General features: G+C 49.0%; 1 protein-coding gene across 1 annotated transcript in view; it reads left to right on the forward strand.

The window, feature by feature from the left end:
* ALDH1L1 (aldehyde dehydrogenase 1 family member L1) overlaps window positions 1-19192 on the forward strand; it is a 56892-nt gene that overhangs the window by 13800 nt on the left and 23900 nt on the right. The window contains 5 exon segments of the mRNA XM_087431697.1: window positions 7507-7654; window positions 9073-9192; window positions 10452-10579; window positions 14625-14775; window positions 15969-16039. Coding sequence (XP_087287823.1) covers window positions 7507-7654; window positions 9073-9192; window positions 10452-10579; window positions 14625-14775; window positions 15969-16039 — 618 coding nt within the window.

The following is a 19192-nucleotide window of genomic DNA, read 5'->3' on the forward strand; positions in this document are numbered from 1 at the left end:
TGTTCCTTTGATCTTGTGTCTGTTTTTGTGCCAGTACCACGCTGTTTTGATTACTGTAGCTTTGTAGTATGTTTTGAAGTCAGGGATTGTGATGCCTCCAGCTTTGTTCTTTTTTCTCAGGATTTCTTTGACTATTCAGGGTCTTTTGTTGTTCCATATAAATTTTAGGATTCTTTGTTCTATTTCCATGAGGAAGGTCATTGGGATTCTGATTGGGATTGCGTTGAATCTGTGGATTGCTTTAGGTAGTATAGACATTTTAACTACGTTTATTCTTCCAATCCCTGTGCATGAAATGTCATTCCATTTCTTTATGTCATCATCAATCTTTTTCAATAATGTCTTATAGTTTTCATTGTACAGGTCTTTCACCTCCTTACTTAAATTTATTTCTAGATAATTTATTCTTCTTGTTACAATTGTAAATGGGATTGTCTTCTTGAGTTCTCTTTCTGTTAGTTCGTTATTAGAGTATAGAAATGCAACTGATTTTTGTCGGTTGATTTTGTACCCTGCACTTTACTGTAGTTGGTGATTATTTCTAATAGTTTTCTGATGGATTCTTTGTGTTTTCTATATATAGAATCATGTCGTCTGCAAACAGCAAGAGTTTCACTTCTTCCTCACCAATTTAGATGCCTTTTATTTTTTTTTCTTGCCCAATTGCTCTGGCCAAAACCTCCAGTACTACAGTGAATAAGAGTGGTGAGGGTGGGCACCCCTGTCTTGTTCCTATTCTCAGTGGGATAACTTTCAGGTTTTCCCCATTGAGTATGATGTTGGCTGTGGGTTTGTCATAATGGCCTTTATCATGTTGAGGTACTTTCCTTCTATACCCATTTTATTGAGAGTTTTTATCATAAATGGGTGTTGGATCTTGTCAAATGCTTTCTCTTTCTCTGCAGCTATCGAGATGATCATGTGGTTTTTATTCCTCATTTTGTTAATGTGGTATATCAGATTGATTGATTTGCAGATGTTGAACCATCCCTGCATCCCTGGTATAAATCCCACTTGATCATGGTGTATGATCCTTTTAATGTATTGCTGTATTCAGTTTGCCAATATCTTGTTGAGGATTTTTGCATCTATGTTCATCAGCAATATTGGCCTGTAATTTTCCTTCTTTGTGTTGTCCTTGCCTGGCTTTGGGATCAGGGTGATGTTGGCATCTTAAAATGTGTTAGGAAGTGTTCCATCGTCTTCATTTTTTTGGATTAGTTTGAGAAGGATATGTATTAAATCTTCTTTGAATGTTTGGTAGAATTTCCTGAGAAGCCATCTGGTCCTGGACTTTTATTCTTGGGGATGTTTTTTATTACTGTTTCCATCTCTTTACTTGTGATTGGTGTATTCATATTCTCTATTTATTCTTGATTTAGTTTTGGGAGGTTGTGTGAGTCTAAGAATTTATCCATCTCTTCCAGATTGTCCAATTTGTTGGCATGTAGTTTTTCATAGTATTCTCTTATAATCCTTTGTATTTCTGTGGTATCCATTGTAATTTCTCTTCTTTCATTTCTAATTTTATTTGTTTGAGCCTTCTCTCTTTTTTTCTTGGTGAGTCTGGCTAAGGGTTTGTCAATTTTGCTTATCTTCTCAAAGAATCAGCTTTTTGTTTCATCGATCCTTTCTCCTGTTTTTTTGGTTTCTTTTCATTTATTTCTGTGCCAATTTTTATTATTTCCCTCCATCTGATGACTTTGGGCTTTGTTTGTTCTTCTTTTTCTAGTTCTGTTAGGTGTAGTTTAAGATTACTTCTTTGAGATTTCTCTTGTTTGTTAAGGTGGGCCTGTATTGCTCTGAATTTCCCTCTCAGGACCACTTTTGCTGCATCCCATATGAGTTGGTATGATGTATTTTCATTTTCATTCGTCTCCAGATATTTTTTGATTTATCCTTTAATTTCTTCATTGATCCATTGGTTGTTCCATAGTATGTTGTTTAGTCTCCACATTTTTGTCACTTTCCCAGCTTTTTTTTGTAGGTGATTTCTAGCGTCATAGAATTATGGTCGGAAAAAATGCTTAATATGGTTTCAATCTTCTTATATTTATTGAGGCTTGCATTGTTTCCCAACTTTGAGAATGTCCCATGTGCGCTTGGGAAGAATGTGTATTCTGCTGATATTGGATGGAGTGTTCTATATACGTATATGAAGTCCATCTGACCTAGTTTTTCATTTAATTCCACTATTTCCTTGTTGACTTTCTGTCTGGATGATGTATCCATTGATATACGTGGGGTGTTAAGGTTTGCTACTATTATTGTGTTGTTAATATCTCCTTTTAGGTTTGTTAATAGTTGCTTTATGTACTTTGGTGCTCCTGTGTTGGGTGCATATATATTTATAAGTGTTATGTCCTCTTGGTGGAGTGTCCCTTTTATCATTATATACTGCCCCTCTTTGTCTCTCATTGTCTTTTTTATCTTGAAGTCTACTTTGTGTCATATAAGTATGGCAACACCTGCTTTCTTTTTTTTTTTTTTTTAAAGATTTTATTTATTTAATTTTTTCCCCCCAAAGTCCCAGTAGATAGTTGTATGTCATAGCTGCACATCCTTCTAGTTGCTGTATGTGGGACTCGGCCTCAGGATGGACGGAGAAGTGGTGCCTCGATGCGCACCCGGGATCCGGACCCGGGCCACCAGCATTGCAGCTGCGCGCACTAACCACCAAGCCACAGGGCCGGCCCAACACCTGCTTTCTTTTGTTTGCCATTAGCTTGGAGTATTGTCTTCCATCCCTTCTCTCTGAGCCTGTGTTTGTCTTTAGAGCTGAGATGTGTTTCCCAGAGGCATATTATTGGGTCTTGATTTTTAATCCATCCTGCCACTCTGTGTCTTTTGATTGGAGAATTCAATCCATTTACATTTAGAGTGATTGTTGATATATGAGGGCTTAATGCTGCCATTTTATTGCTTGTTTTCTGGTTGTTCTGCATTTCCTGTTTCTCGTCCTGTGTGTTACAGACTACCAATTCAGTTTGCTAGTTCTCTATGATGGTTTTCCTAGATTTTTCTTTATTTATCATTTGTGTCTCTGTTCTCACTGTTTGTTTAGTGGTTACTATGAGGTTTGTATAAAAAAATCTTGTAGATGATATAGTCCATTTTCTGATAGCCTCTTATTTCCTTAGACTAAGTCGATTCTATCCCTTTCCTCTTCCCCTTCTAAGTTATTGTTGTCACAACTTATTCCATCTTGTGTTGTGAGTTTGTGGTTAAAATTACAAGATTATATTTATTTTTGGTGTTTTCCTTCCCTTTGTCTTTGATGTTATAATTAAGTGATTGCTAACCTGTTCTGTTAGAGAGCTGCAGTTTTTCTGATTTTGTCTACCTATTTTTCTCCTTTCCTTCAAGGCTTTGTATCCCCCCCTTTTTTTTTCAGGTATGAGGGCATTCTTAAGCATTTGTTGTAGTGGTGGTCTGGTGGAAGTGAACCCCCTTAGCTTTTGTTTATCTGGGAACATTTTTATTTCTCCATCATATCTGAAGGATATTTTCACTGGATAGGGTATTCTTGGCTGAAAGTTTTTGTCTTTCAGAATTTTGAGTATATGATTCCACTCTCTCCTAGCCTTATAAGGTTTCTGCTGAGAAATCTGCTGAAAGCCTGATAGGGGATCCTTGGTAAATTATTTTCTTCTGCCTTGCTGCCATTAATATTTTTTGTTTGTCATTGACTTTTGCCAGCTTTACTACTATATGCCTTGGAGAGAGTCTTTTTACGTTGATATAGTTAGGAGATCTATTGGCTTCATTCACTTGTATTTCCAGCTCCTTCCCCATGTTTGGGAAGTTCTCAGATATTATTTCTTTGAACAAGCTCTCTGCTCCTTTTTCCCTCTCTTCTCCCTCTGGAATGCCTATAATCCTTATGTTGCATTTCCTAATTGAGTTGGTTATTTTTTGGAGACTTTCTTAATTTCTTTTTAGTCTTAGTTCTCTCTCCTCCTCCTTCTTAAGCATTTCTGTATTCCTATCCTCTAGATTGCTAATTCTATCCTCCATATTGTCAGCTCTGTTATTTAAAGACTCCAAATTTTTCTTTCTCTCCTCCATTGTATTTTTCATCTCCAACATTTCTGATTGGTTTTTCTTTATAGTTTCAATCTGTTTTGTGAAGAAGTTCCTGATTTCATTGAACTGTCAATCTGTATTTTCTTGTAACTCATTGACGTGTTTTATGATAGCTATTTTGAATTCTCTTTCATTTAGATTATAGATTTCTGTGCCTTCAGGATTGATTTCTGGGTGCTTGTCATTTTCCTTCTTGTCTGGAGATTCAGTATATTTTTCATACTGTTTGACAGCGTGGATTTGTGCTTCTGCATAGTGATAGTATCTGATTTCAGCTTCCACCTGCTGCCACTGAGTGGGAGTCAAGAGCTGTGTATTCTGGGCCCTCCACAAGCCCTGGCCTCTAGCTGCTGCTTTTCTAACATATGCATGGGCGCTCTGACTGACTGGCTGAGCTGGAGTGCTGGGTGGGGGGGACAGGCACTTTCCTTCACCTGTGCAATCCCGGGGGCTTCTCGCTCTTCCCTCACTGTCTGCTCTCCTGGGCTGCTAGCTTGATGAAGACACCCCCACAACAGTTCAGTCCCCTCTGTATTGGAATTTCCCACAGGCTGTGAGAGAACTTGGAGAGTGTCGGTTCTCCCAAGGAGGGCCACCTCTCACCCCCCTCCTCTCAGAGCCACACACGGTCCTGGGGTCACTACTGTTTGAGAGGGAGAGGAGCTCTGCTTACCTCCTTCCACTCCCTCCGGGGGGTCCAGCACCTCCACCTTCAGATGTATGGCTGTGTGGGTCTCTCAGATGTCTTTTTTGTTGTGTGAATGTTCTCTGTTGGTATATGTATGTCCTTTTTGTTGTATCTTGGGGGGGAGAGTCTAAGGGGAGAGCTCACTCCGCCATGATGCTGACATCACTCCAGCAAACACTCTAATTCTATACATCTCTATTCTTCCCCCTTTATATTGTTACTGTCACAGATTACATCTTTATACATTGTATACCCATTAATATAGGTTTAAAATTATTGTTTTATGCATTTGCCTATTATATCATAAAGGAAAAAGAGAGAAGGTACAAGGATACCAAAGTACAATAATACTGGCTTTCATATTTACCTACATAGTTACTTTCACCAGTGTTTTTTATTTTTTTCTCATGGTTTTGAGTTACTGTTTGGTGTCCTTTCATTTCAGCCTGAAAGACTCCCTCATTTCTTGTAGAGCAAGTCTACTAGTAATGAACTCCCTCAGTTTTTGTTTATCTGGAAATGTCTTAATTTCTCCTTCATTCTTGAAAGATAGATTTGATGGATATAGAATTCTTGGTTGACAAATTTTTTGTCTTTCAGGACTTTAAATATGTCATCCCACTGCCTTCTGGCCTTCATGGTTTTTGAGAGGAAATCAGCTTTTAATCTTATTGAGGATCCTTTGTATGTGATGAGTCACTTCTCTCTTACTGTTTTCCAAATTCCTTCTTTGTCTTTGGATTTCAACAAGTTGACTGTAATGTGTCTTGGTGTGGTTTTCTTTGAGTTTACCCTGCTTGGAGTTCATTTAGCTTCCTGGGTGTGTATATTCATGTGTTTCCTCAGATTTGGGAATTTGGGGACATTATTTCTTCAAATATTTTTTCTGACCCTTTCTATCTCTCTTCTCTGGAACTTCTGTAATGGGTATGTTGATGGTATCCCCCAGGTCCCTCAGGCTCTGTTTATCTTCATTCTTTTTTCTTTCTGCTCCTCATACTGGGTAATTTCAAGTTCACTGAAATTTAGTTCTTTTAGTTCTTTGTCCATGGTTTCCTTTAAGTCATTGTACATATTTAAGAGAGTTGATTTAACATCTTTGAGTAATAATTCCAATATCTGGTCTTCCTCAGGGATGACTTCTTTCAAATTATTTTTTTCTCCCATAAATAGACTATACTTTCCTTTCTTTGTGTATTTTGCAATTTTTGTTGAAAAGTGGACTTTTTGAGTGTTATGTGTGGTAATGCTGAAAATCTAATTCTATCACTCCTCAGAGGTTGCTAAATCTTGCTTGTGGAGTTCTGGAGCCATCCATTTGTGACTTTTTCAAAATTTTTTTTGCAAAATGTGTATTCTTTGTTGTGTGTAGTCACGGAGGTCTCTCTTCTGTTATCCCTGTGGTCAGCCAGTGGCCTAACAAGGATTTTTTTTTAATGTCTGGCTCCCGAAAGGAGAGCCTCTTTAAATCCCCTGGAAGCTGCTTCCGCATGTGGGAGCTGAAACAGTGGCTACCAGCCTTTGTGCTGGCCCCTCAGTGATCAAAAGCAGCATCGGCACTCAGAACACACAATCCAAATATATGGAGGACGAGGTCCTTGTTGCCCACCCTGGCTCTAGCAAGCTGCACCAGTAATGAGACCCGCTGCCCTCACTGCTTCCTGCCACAGAAATGGGGGTTAATACCTCATGAAAGGCTAAAATTTACTGACATTTACCAGCCTCTTCATCATGTTCTCCCCTGGATGCTGCACATGTTCAACTAAGCTCTGGAGTTCCAAAATATTTGATTCAGACCATTCCTGCTAGTTCAGTAGTCATCTAGGTGGAAGGATGGATTTTTGAAGCTTCCTACTCTGCCATTTTCTGTCTGTACTTGGCTTTTATTTCTCTTGGGTAAATACATAAGAGTGAAATGAAAAGTATATGGTTAATTTTTAAGAAACTGCCAAACTGCTTTCCAAAGTGGTTTCCAAAGTACCATTTTACAATCCCACCAGCAGTGTCTGAGAGTTTAGTTCTCTACATCTTTACCAGTAGTTGGTATGGTCAGGCTTTTTAATTTTAGGTATTCTTGTAAGTATGTAGCCATATCTCATTGTGGTTTTAATTTGCATTTCCCTAATGACTAGTGATGTTGAGCACCTTTTCATGTGCTTATTTGCCATTCATATTTCTTCTCTGGTGAAGTGTCTGTTCAATCTTTTGCCTATTTTTACTTGGATTGTGGTTTTTTTTTTCTTAGTATTGAGTTTTGAGAGTTCTTTATATATTCTGAATACAAGTCTTTTATCAGATATGTGACTTGGAAATATTTTCTCCCAATCTGTGGGTTGTCTTTTCATTCTTTTAACAGTGTCTTTCTAGAATTATTATTAATCTTCTATTAATTATTGTTAACAAGTGGGTTGTCTCATTTACTCATCAGAAAATAGTAGAGGAGCTATTACTATTCCAGTTTTACAGGCGAAGAAACTAAAGTTCAGAGGAATTCATCACTTGCCTAAGGTTACAAATTAGTGAGTGGTGGAGCCAGAACTTGAAACCAGGGCTTTCTGAGTCCATGGACTGGGCTCTTAACCCCAATTCTAGACTAACAACCTTGTTTTGGGTGCTGGGATGAAGGTATCTTCTGGATAAATGTGTTTGGCACCACCATCACTGGTGCTAGAAAAATGAGGGCCTACCAAGTCTCTTCCCATGCTCCCACTTTTCCATCTCCTTTCCTCCAGACTGGTTGAGGAAGTGAAGGAGCTGTGCAATGGCCTGGAGTTAGAAAACGAGGATGTTTACATGGCGACCACCTTCAGGGACTTCATCCAACTATTAGTGAGAAAGCTGCGAGGGGACGACGAAGAGAGCAAGTGCGTCATTGACTATGTGAGTCCTGGGCCCCTCCATGCAGGCATGGCCCTGCTGGCCCCTCAAGCATCCATGTCTGGGAATCCACAATCACACACAGGGGAAACCTGGATGTCCAGGGAGCCAGGACCCTCAAGAACCCACCCTTCAGTGTCCCAAATTCTCCCTGGATAGCCTGAAGATGCCAGGGCAGTAAAGCAAACTCAACAGAGAACATTGCTGTCTAAGTCTCAGTGTATGGGACAAATTCTGAGTCCCAACACATGAGACCAGGATATTAAGAAGAGACTTTTCCAGAGTACTTCTCCCCCTCTGTCTCCTTTGATGGGTTTTTCCAGCAGTGGCTGCATCTCTATTGTGCCTCCAGCCCCTGTCAGATCACCCTGCTGGGACTCCAGTTCCCAGAGTGGCCTTGTCCCTAGTTCTGGTACCATCACCTCTGCCATTTGTCCCTGTAGTCTAGCAAAGTCAGTGGCTTCCTGCGGTTGCCAACCTCTGGGTTGACTCATGACTTCTCAGCTCTTCTGTCACCTGTGCAACTAATTTTCTGCATTAAGTTCCTTTTGTTGAAACACATGAAAGAAAGAGAGAAAGAGGGAGGGAGGGAGGAGGAGGAGGAGGGAGGGAGGGAGGGAGGAAGGAAGGAAGGAAGGAAGAGAGAGAGAAATTGGGAGTATTTCCTAGTAAGGAAAACACATGATCTTATATATTATACTTGTATATACAGAAGTGTGGTGAAATAATTGCAAATCTATTTTTTAAAGAAATTCTTGAAAAACTGTCCCTGGGGTATCTTGGCAGGCTACAAAATCCCATAGGAATTAGCTTTGTTTGTTTAGCTGATAATTTGGAACAAAAGCTGAAAAAGAAAGTACAGGTGGCCGGGATGGACACCAGGTTGGCCTTGGGGTTGTGGACAAATGACTGATGAACAGATTTCAAGAGAAGGATGGCATCCCAGAGGCTCCTGTATTCAGTGTGAATTTCAGATCCATAGAGAAGTGAGTGGTGGGGCTGGCGTCATGTCTGGTGGCTTACAAGGGCCTGTCCACTGACTAGCACTTCCTGCGTGTGGAGGCTAAGCAACCAGCCTGAGGTCACACAGCAGGTAAGTGGCAGAGCTGGGATTCCAACCCAGGCAGTCTGGCCTCAAAGTCTATGCTTTTCACCTCTTCTTGTCACTCAGCTCCCAAAACTGCCCACATAATAGCTCCTTGGGCCGAGGAGGACAGCAGGACCGGATTTGGCAAAGGATCTCTGAGGAGGCCAAGGGGCCTTGAGCCCTGGCCCCCTTGGTTGTGTGTGTGCGCACGTGAGTGGTTATCTATCCATCTGTGAGTGTTTCCTGTGTCTTTCTGTGGCTATGTGCCTGTCACCGATGCTCATTTGTGAAGAATCGACACTGTGGCTAAAGCCTGTGAAACTTTCCTTCCCAGGTGGAAAAGGCAGTGAATAAGCTGACCCTCCAAATGCCCCACCAGCTCTTCATTGGGGGCGCATTTGTGGATGCCGAGGGCAACAAGACCTATGAGACCATCAACCCCACAGATGGAAGTGTGAGTGCAGGCCCAGCACCTCCTCCTGCCCGCCCCTTTTTCCCCCACAGCCTCCTCTCCCATCCACTCCCTCACCTCCCCGACATGGCCTTTGGGGGTCCTGGCCCGGGGGGCCTCTGCTTGGACATGAAAGGGGTGCAGTCAGTCTCCAGTCCTTCCTACAGGAAGGGCATAGTGGGGAGACATGGGGGGGAGGGTAGTGGGGAGGCAAGAGGACTCTAAAGGGTCTTGAGCCTACTTCAAAGACTGGGGAAAGAGTTAAACCCCCCAAGGAAGAACTGAAGGCCATTCCCTGCCCCTCCACACTCCAACAATGACCCCAGCGTGGGCCCCACCTTCTTGAGTATTTGAACACCCCACCATCAGGCAGTTCTTCCCTGAGTCCCGTGTTTGTTAGACTGTCTCCTGTGACCCTCTTGCATCGTGACCCCGTACACGCATGCTATACTCTCACGTACACACACACCTGAAACAGCAGTTACTCTTACAGGCGAGTCCTGATTGTTTTCTATCCCGTCCTACCCTACGGCATCACTCAGGTCCCTGCAGAAAGCAGATAGCACACTCAAAGTGGGTCATTTGAGGGAAGTTTAAAGAAAGTGACTCACAAAGGCATGGTAGGGTGCAAGGACTCAGACAAGGGGCACAGTCCCCTCAGGCAGGAACATCAGGAGCTGGAGTTTCAGGAACTCCTAGGAAGGAGGCTGTGTGGACAGGGCTGCTCAGCAGGCACTGTCCATGGTGATCAGCGAGTAGGTGCTGGCCGCACTCCTCCACCCCCATCTCCGCCAGCTTCCCTTTGGCCACGCCCCGACCCTGTGCTGTAGTGCAGGTGGGCACCCTCAGGACACACCTCAGGGCACAGAGTGGGGAGTGGGGATGGGCATTCTCCACTCATCTCCCATGTCTATCCTATTTCACTGAACAAAACCTTCCACTTGGGACTCACTAAGTTAATGAGTCTCTGCTCTTGGTTTGAAAACGCTAAGCTGACCTTCAGCCTTGTAGCTGCAGCCTGAGTCTGTTGCCCTGTTTGGGCTCAGTGGGAAAGTGAAGAAAAGGCCCCCCGGTGTGTAGAAACACAAGCAGACCTTTCCGAAGGTCCCTGCCTTCCCCTTTTTGCACAAACAAGTTCCCAGTGCCCTCCCATTGGCCCTCTGAGCCCTCTGAGCCCACCCAGGTGGCCAGGGGAGTGGGTGGGGTGGGGTGTCTGTGCTTGCTCGGCCCAGGGACGGCTTCATGGGTCTGCTTCACCACAGGCCATCTGCCAGGTGTCCCTTGCCCAGGTCAGCGATGTTGACAAGGCAGTGGCTGCTGCAAAGGATGCTTTTGAGAACGGACTGTGGGGGAAGATCAGCGCTCGGGACCGGGGCCGGCTCCTGTATAGGTGAGAGCCCCACACCCACCTGCTAGCCACCACCACCTTCAGCTCGGGGTGGATGCTCGGGTGAAGGCCCCTTTTCCCGCGGTCCTGTCAGGAGGAGGTGGGGTCCCAGACAGTTAATGTACCTGAGGCCTGAGGCTCAGAAAAAGCATCTTAAAGGAAGTGACTTGAGAAGCAGGAGGGATTTCACCAGACACAAGTAGCCTTAGGGAAAAGTGTCCCTGGCGGAGGGACAGTGTGAGCAAAGGTGAGGAGGTACAAAGGTGAAAGTGTGCTTCAGGTGGGAGCCGAGGACTAGCAAAGCTGACAGCTGGTCCCGGGCAGACCCAGACAGGCGTGGGCTGGAGGAGGTATTGAGAGTCCAGACGCCACAAGGGCACAGAGCCGGCGGGTCAGGGACAGGCTCCATCCTGCCGATGCTTGTCGTTGCTCAGCCCGGCTCTGGCCACCAGAGTCTCCTGGTCTTTCATTTTCTTTTTTCTTTTTCTTTTAAACCAGGGCAGAAGGGGCCCTCTCCCTTAGCTCCAATCAGAAGTCTTAGGGAAGGACTTGAGCTTGCTCCCGTTTGTGAGCACAGGGTGGAAGTGAGGCCCGAAGGGAGGCGGGGTCCCCGTGGGTGAGGAGTGGTTGTCCCCAAGGAAGTGAGGTGTTGTTTCCAGAAGAAGGGAGGGTGCTGGGCAGATGAACTGAGCAGTGTTGGGAAGCCTGGTGAGCCAGTTCCAGGAGCTCTGGGTCCTGGGGAAGCTCTCAGGCGTGGAGCCTGTGATGGTGTGGTCTGAGCATACTTGTCATCCGGAGGGAGAGAGCCTCCACCTTGGCCTCACAGTCAGAATGCCTTTTATTTCTGTTCTATTGGCCAGAAACACCAGGGCAGCCCCCACTGCAAGGAACCACGGAGACGGGGCTGCATGGTTTGCAAAACTGAATAGAGGTGGTGGGGTTTGGGGCAGGCGAGGGCGTGCCCAGCCTGCCACATCTCAAGTTAGTTTCAAGACCCGTTGGAGAACCTGTCATTTTTAGAAAGCTGTTGGCTAGTGACCCAGAGCCCCTGGAGGTCAGGCAGAGCTGTGAAACGTGTACACCCAGGCTGGTAGTGGTGAGCCTCTGGCCCTGGAGCAGAGATCCCTGTGATAGCCTGCGCTGGCCCAGAGAAGTGTCCTTCCCTCAAGATGCTCTCCTGCCATCTGGTGACACGTGACGTGATAACCCCAGTAACCACAATGCGAGTGAGAGAGTGGCACCCTGCACGGCTCTAAGTGGAGACCCGGACTGGGTGGACAGACATCTCAAGGCCTGAGAGCTCCTAGTGACCCAGTCCCTGCCCCATGCAGGCTCTCAGTCCCTGTGGAGGAGGCACGCCCATCACTGGCCCGAGAGGGAGCGGGGCAGGATTTCCCAGAGAAATGGCTGCAGAGCATCCCTGGTTCAATGAAGGAATAGGACCACCATGGGTATCGTGGAATACGGAATGCATTACAGGAATAAGACATCATCCAATTGTGGGAGAAGCTGGGAAGAAAGATGCAGAAGGGAGAGTCAGAGAAAGTCACTAGGCAGCCCCCAGAATTTCTGGGGGACAAGATAGAGCTCCTTGGGAGACAAGGGAGCTGCCAGAGTGGGAGCACAAAGAACCAGCGGGGGAGTCTGTGGGAAGCTGTCGCCCTGTGTTCGGAGACTTCTGCAGGACCAGGGCCCAGAGTCTGGTGGTGGCCTGGGCTGCTGTTGGACAGGGGCAAGCTGGAGCTCAGGCTGAGCCCGCCAGGCCCTCTGCGCCTGCCCTTCCCTGTGTCTGCCCTGCAGACCTGGTGGGGGCGCAGCTTCACTACTCCTTCCACACCTGGTGCCGTGTGAGGACAGTTGAACCAAGCTGACAGTAGAACAATCTCGCACAGCTCCCCTCGCGGAGCCTCCCGAATGGTGTGCCTAGGTGATGGTTACTTTAGTTAGTGTCTTGGGAATTGGATTTATGACTTGGTCACATCACACACATGTGGCATTGTCTAGAAGTGTTGGGTGTTTGAGGGATTTGGGGCTGGTCAAGGAAAAAGATATGACCATGAGAGGCAGTAACACACAGCAGGCTTATTGGGGGTGCTTGGGCAGGTTACCTGTGGGAAAGCCCCCACAGCAGGAGACCCTCCAGAGGCTGCAGTGAGGGGCCGATACTCAGAATGGGAGGGGTACAGGGGAACTCCTGGGGGGACAGGGGGATCAGAGAGGGGGCTCCCGTATCCAGGCGGTGTTGGTCAGCAGTGCGGCTGGGGTCTCTGGGCTGGAGGGCTCTGGAGGGCTCTGGAGGGCAACAGCTATACCTGCATGGCCCATCTCACCAATGGTAACAGCTGTCAGGTGAAGTTGCTCAGGGGATGCAAAGCGGGCAGGCTCTAAGTGGCTAAAAATCTGCTTGTTGGGGCTATTTTTAAAATAATTGGATGTGTAAAAATTGGCGCCAGTAGACTTTCAAGCTAATAGGTTTCAGCCTGCAGTAAAGACATAGCAACCTAGGGACCAATACACAGAGGCCATCTTTGGCTTATTTATAATATATATTTATACCTTTGGCTCATCTGTCCTTGTAGCTGATGAAACCCTAGTCCTTGAAATGCCAAAACATGGCATTTTCACTATTTGGTCTATAACTTTTCTCAAAAAGTGATTTACATCTTTGCTCTTGTTACTCAGAGAGTGCCCCGGGCGCGTCACTGTTTCTGAGGTGACAGCATAGTTCTGCCGCCGTGCTTATTCAGTCCACGGTTTCCCTCACCAGCCTTGTGCTGCGTGCTGACCACATGCCCAGTGGGTGCGGGAGATCCAGTGGGGAGCAAGATACCAGAGATCGTGCCTGTCCTTGTGGGAGGGGCAAATAGCACAGACGTGCTCGTCTAGGTGAATATCAATGACGTCAGGCAAGGCTTGAAGAAAGGCAGAGATGTGATTCGTCTGGGGTGGGCAGAGATTAGGATTGGCTTCCCAGGGAGAGTGACATGAGTTGGGGTCTGAAAGAGGTACAGAAGGTTGAGAGGGGCAGTGCAGGCACACCACACCCAGTACGGCTCCCAAAGGTCCCAGGGTGGAGGCTGATTCACCTGAGCACCTGGATGAGGCCGATGTGAGGAGGAGGGAGGAGGAAGGTAGTGGGTGCCATGGCCCCAGGAGGAAATGGGCAGAGCCCCGGAGCTGATGGACCAGGCACAGGGTTGGGGGTACATCCTGAGTGTGGGGGCAGCCGTTGGGGGGGTCCTGGAGGTGTAGGCAGGAGGACAGGAGCAGACCTAGGGGTGTTAGGGCCATGTCGGTGGCCACGTGCAGGAAGGAGCAGGATGGAAACGGGTCAGCAGGCTTTGGTCCCAGACTTGTCTCTGGGCAAATCTCCCCCATGTACAATATTGAGGTCTGCTCTAGATCCGTGGTCTCCACCTTCCCCCATCCACCCTGCCCTGGGTGCATGAGACCCTCACATCAGAAAGGGGGCACCGTTCTGATGCCCAGGCTGCCCACAGCAGCACACCTGCCAGAGTCACGGAGGGCACTGGACTTGGGAGTGCTCGGGCTCAAGGAGGGCTGTGTAGATGCTCCTTCCCTGGCACCTCTCCGATCATCCCTCTCTGATCATCCCTCCCTCTCCATCCCAGGGACACCGACTTCAGAGCACACTCCTCTGGATCAGTTGGTGGTTGAAGCCACATGCTTTCCCTGTTCCAGGCTGTCCAGAGACAGGGAGGGCGGCCTCTTGGGGTGGTGACCTCCTTGTTACAGAGGCAGGGGGACTCCTCTGCAGGATCATGTGTGAGGGTTATTATAAAGTAGTCAATCCATCAATATTTTCAGGAAGGAAGAAAGGGAAAGAGAGAGGACAGGAGAGAGGGACAGCAAAGTAACATTACTTCCCCATCAGACAGATGAGGAAACTGAGGTCAGCACGTCTGAGTGTGGCAAAGCCTGAATGCAGGGCAGGGCCCCTCGACTCCTTGACCAAAGGCCTTGAAAGAGCAGGCAAGGCTGTGCCAGGCCTGAGCCCATCTCCCTCCCTCCCCCACCCCTTGGTCAGGTTGGCAGACCTCATGGAGCAGCATCAGGAGGAGCTGGCCACCATCGAGGCTCTGGACGCGGGCGCTGTCTACACGCTGGCCCTGAAGACCCATGTGGGCATGTCCATCCAGACCTTCCGCTACTTTGCTGGCTGGTGCGACAAGATCCAGGTGGGGCCCTGGCCCCTGCTCACCGCATGAGGGCTCACACAGGCAGGCTGGGCCCGGCGAGGAACTCCAGGAGCAGCACAGCAGTCTGCATGCTGTGTAGCAGATTACCACAGTTTAGTGGCTTAAAACGGCACCGTTTATCAGCTTGTGGTTCTGCAGGTGGGAAGTCCGGGTGGGCTCAGCTGGGGTCTATGCCAGGGTCTCACAGGGTCGATGTCAAGGTGTGGCTGGGCTGGCCCTTATCCAGAGGCCCTGCGGAGACCCCACTTCCAGGCCCATTCGGGTGCTGGCAGAGTTCAGTTCTTGTGGCTGTAGGACTGAGGTCCTGTGCCCTTGCTAGCTGCTGGCTGGGGCTACTCTCTGCTCCTACAGGCCTCTCTCTGGTCCTTACCCCAGCCCTCCATCCCCCATAACAGCTTGTTGTTCTCAGGCTTGGAATCCCTCTAACTCTTTTCTGCCACTAACTGGAGAAAACTCTGCCTTTACAGGGGGCTCCTGTGGTCATGCTAGGCCCCCTGCATCATCTCCCCACTCTAAGGTCATCTGCGCTGCACCGCATTATTGCAGAAGGGGCAGCTCACCATATGCCAGGCCCCAGGGATCAGGGTGTGACCTTGGGGTCATTTTTGGAGGTTTTGCCCACCTTCCCCAGGAGACCCATGGCTGTAGGGCTCACGGTGTCTCTGCCAGGTCTGGCCTCCACAGCTCCTCTCCTCTCGCGGGGCTGAGGAGTGCCGGTATGGCAGCAATGAGGGGAGTGGGCCACCCGGTGCCCATTCCATGTTTGCTGCTGCTGTATCGTTGCTGGCTGGAGCAGGACCTCCAGGGCCAGCACAGCCTCTAGAGGCAACTTGGTCCCCCATGCCCCACCCTTACCCTTGCTCCACCGCAGTGTCAAAACCAGAGGCCTTACCCATGCAGGGACCAGCTTCCTGTCTGAGGACGATGCCAGGCTCAGTGCAGCAGGCACCTGGCCCTGCTGGCTGCCCGCTCCACCCTTGTCTGAACCCCTCAGTGTTCCTATCCCACATGAGCTGGGAGGGGTGGGTTTCCTACCCGTCTGGGTAGTGGGTGTGTCAGGACACAGACAAGACCCTGTTCCTCCCTGGGCCCCAGAGGAAGACTGGCTGCGCAGCGGGGAAGGGGTGAGGAACTGGAACCCCTCCCACTGACAGCCCCTGTGCTGCTTCCAGGGCTCTACCATCCCCATCAACCAGGCCAGACCCAACCGCAACCTGACCCTGACCAGGAAGGAGCCTGTCGGGTGAGTCCCCATGCAGGGCAAAGATCGGCCACACACCAGGCGCTTTCCAGGCAACACACTGTGTGGGGTGCTCATAACATCCCCTTTTTACATTTTTAGCAACCACCTATTTATTCACCAGCTACTGTGTGCCAGACATTTCAGGTGCTGGAGATACAGCAATGACCCAAACTGCTGAAAGCTCCTATCCTTGGGGGACTTGCATTCTAGCAGATCAAAACAGCCTTCACTTCCAGAGTACCTGCTCTGTGCCAGGCACTGTTTGAATGACTTTATAAGTATAATTTTATTTAATTCCCACAATAACCCACTGTCAGTTAGGGTCATGGTGAGAAACAGGGTACACCTGAAAAATTTTATCTGGAAAGAATATAATGATCAATGTGCATAAAAATGAGGGACTCCTACCCAGCACCAAGGAACAGAAAAAAACAACGGAGAAAGAGGCAAAGGAGAGAAATGGGTGCTCCACAGGAGGAAGACAAATCAACACAGACAAGACTAGGTTTGGGGAAACGATTTTCGCCCTGGCAGTGAGAAGCCTTATCTCAGCACCAGATGGCCCAAAGGCCAACAGAGAGGGAAGCGGCCCTCACGCTGCCTGTGGGGGAGGGTGCAGTGGGTCTACCTCTGTGAAAGGCAGCTTGGCAGTGACTGTTCCGTCCCTAAAAGTCCTCACCCCACAAAGCACAACTGTGGTGACTCACTGACACAGGGGCACAAGGAGACACGCCCAAGAGCAAAACCCAGCACAGCCAATGCTGGACTGCACAGTGTCCCTATGAGGGGCTGGTGTACGGCTGCGCAAAGGGCTGTGGCAGAGCTGTGGGCACCACCCAGAAACAGCTCCAGGAGAAACTGGTGTGGCCTGAGGAAAACACACTGAGGGCTGCCATCTAAAAGCATCCCACGCTGTCCTGTCCGATGGCCCACCTTCACTAGGCACGCACGTGGGTGTGCAGGTGGCCAGGGGTGACTTCAGGAAGGAGGGGAGTCGCCAGGCTCAGAAGCTCAGGCACGGTCAGCACCCAACAGTCATTCCCACCTGCTCTGTGCCCCTCACAGGGTGGGGACACTGCAATCCACCAACAGGGACCTCACATCCCTGTGGATGGTGGTCAAAGGCCCTCAGCTTCATCGGGAACGTGGGAGTATTTCACACGGAGAATGTGTTCAAATGTCACTTGGATCAATAAAAATGAGTACAGATGGACAAATCGGGTCTTAAAGGACAGGCCTGCTGGTGAGGGAGGCTCCTGTCGGGGGAGGGGCCTGTGGATGCAGGAAGACCCAATCCTCTAGCCCACAGGGCGGGGTGAGGCTGGGCGGAGGTGGCACTGACTCCAAGGCAGGGGTTCCCACCCAGGCTTCCCAGTGCCAGGCCAGGCCAGCTGAAGCTATGGGGCAAAGAGGAGAATTGCTTACCTGGTGTGAGAAAGAGCAAAGGCCAGATCTTTGTGATGTTCATATCAGAAGATACTATAAAATTTATCTGAGGTCGTCTCACTGCTCCTCTCAGCACCTCCCTGGGCTCCTGAAACGAAATCATACTCCTGACTTCGGCTGCACACTCGATGGGGGCTTGGTGCCCCCAACCCCACCCCCTCACAATGCTCAGCTACAATGGCCTTCTCAAGGATCTCCGGGCCCTCCACGCTCATGCCACCCTCTGCACAGTCACACCCACCCACCCCCACCTCCAGTCCCTTGACTGCTGGTCATCCAGGTGTTGGCTGTGTCCTGTCCTCCTCCCAGAGGCCAGTGCCCCAAGTTGGCCCACTCACTAGTCTGCAATCTCATTTCGTCCTCTCTATGACACATGCCATCCAAACTGATGCTGCCACACTCCCAGGGCACACGGAGCGTTCCTTCAGTGCCTGCAGCCAACGTGCGCCAACCGACTCCCCTGGCCAGCACCCCAGGGACCCCAGGAGTGAGGCCACAGCCACTTTGTGGAAGGCCCTTCCCCTTCCCGTCCCTCAGCTGCACCCTAGCCCAACATCCACTGGGGCCAGAGGCTCTCTTTACAGAGGAAGGTATCACCTCCCATTGTCCAGGCACACTGCCCCTGGAACCCTGCCACAGTCAGGAGTCACCCTATTGAAGCACCCAGGGAAGTGGGGCACAGCAGGATAGTACCTGGGAGGGGCCACCACAACAATGGCTGAGCCGAAGCCCGGAGGTTTCCGCCTAAGAAAGGCCACCAGGAATAGAAGCAGCAGGGCGGGTAAGGAAAGAGCGTTCTCATGGCAGCCTGCCCAGGTACGTGTATGTCCCATTCCCATGTCCCACAGCCCCAGTGGCTTTGACCCCATCCCAGGGCCGGGACCAACTCTGCAGACCCCCCAGTCCCAGGGACCACAGCCTGTCTCCTGTATTGGCCAGCGTAGGAGTTGGTGAGGGCCTTCAGAACAAAGCAGCACAAACTGGGAGGCTCAAACGATAGACTGTTGTCTCAGCCTTCTGGGGGCTGCAAGTCCCAGCAAGGTGTGAGCAGGGTTGGTTGCTTGTGAGGCCGTGAGGGAGAATCTGCTCCAGGCCTCTCCGCTAGCTTCTGATGGTTTGCCGGCAACCGTGAGCGTTCCCCGCTCTCTGACTTTCTGTCCATGTGGGGTTCCCCACTGTGCATGTCTGTCTGTCCACAGGGAGGTCTTCTTATAGGGACAGCAGTTCCATTGGGTAGGTGCCCACTCTACTCCAATAAGACTTCGTCTTAACTATTACGTCTGCAATGACTCTGTTTCTAAATAAGGTCACATTCTGAGGTTCTGGAGTGAGGACTGCCCCATATGGATGTTGGCGGCAGGATTCAGCCTGTGACAGTGGGACCCCTTGGCTGTGTTTTCCTCTTTGGAGCCCTCCACGGCCCAGCCCTCTCTCCCTGGGACCCCACCCACTTCCCTGGGACACTCATTCTGTTCCCTCCACCCGTCTTGTCCCTCTGGGTCTTCTGGGTGTACGTGGGGTGGGGAGCAGCTTTCCTAACCCCTCAGTGCACCCCATTGCTTCCAGGACGGTATGTGGGCCCCCAGGCAGCCTCCTCCTCACTGCCCCCTGCCCTTGACCTCTGCTCACGCTCTTCCCACTGCCTGGGTTCAGCTAACAAGTTGTCCTTTGGGGAAACATTCTGATGGTGATAGTGGTCAGGAAGAT

Source organism: Ceratotherium simum, chromosome 5, assembly GCF_057802395.1.
Source record: "Ceratotherium simum simum isolate JZ-2026a chromosome 5, ASM5780239v1, whole genome shotgun sequence".
NCBI lineage: Eukaryota > Metazoa > Chordata > Mammalia > Perissodactyla > Rhinocerotidae > Ceratotherium > Ceratotherium simum.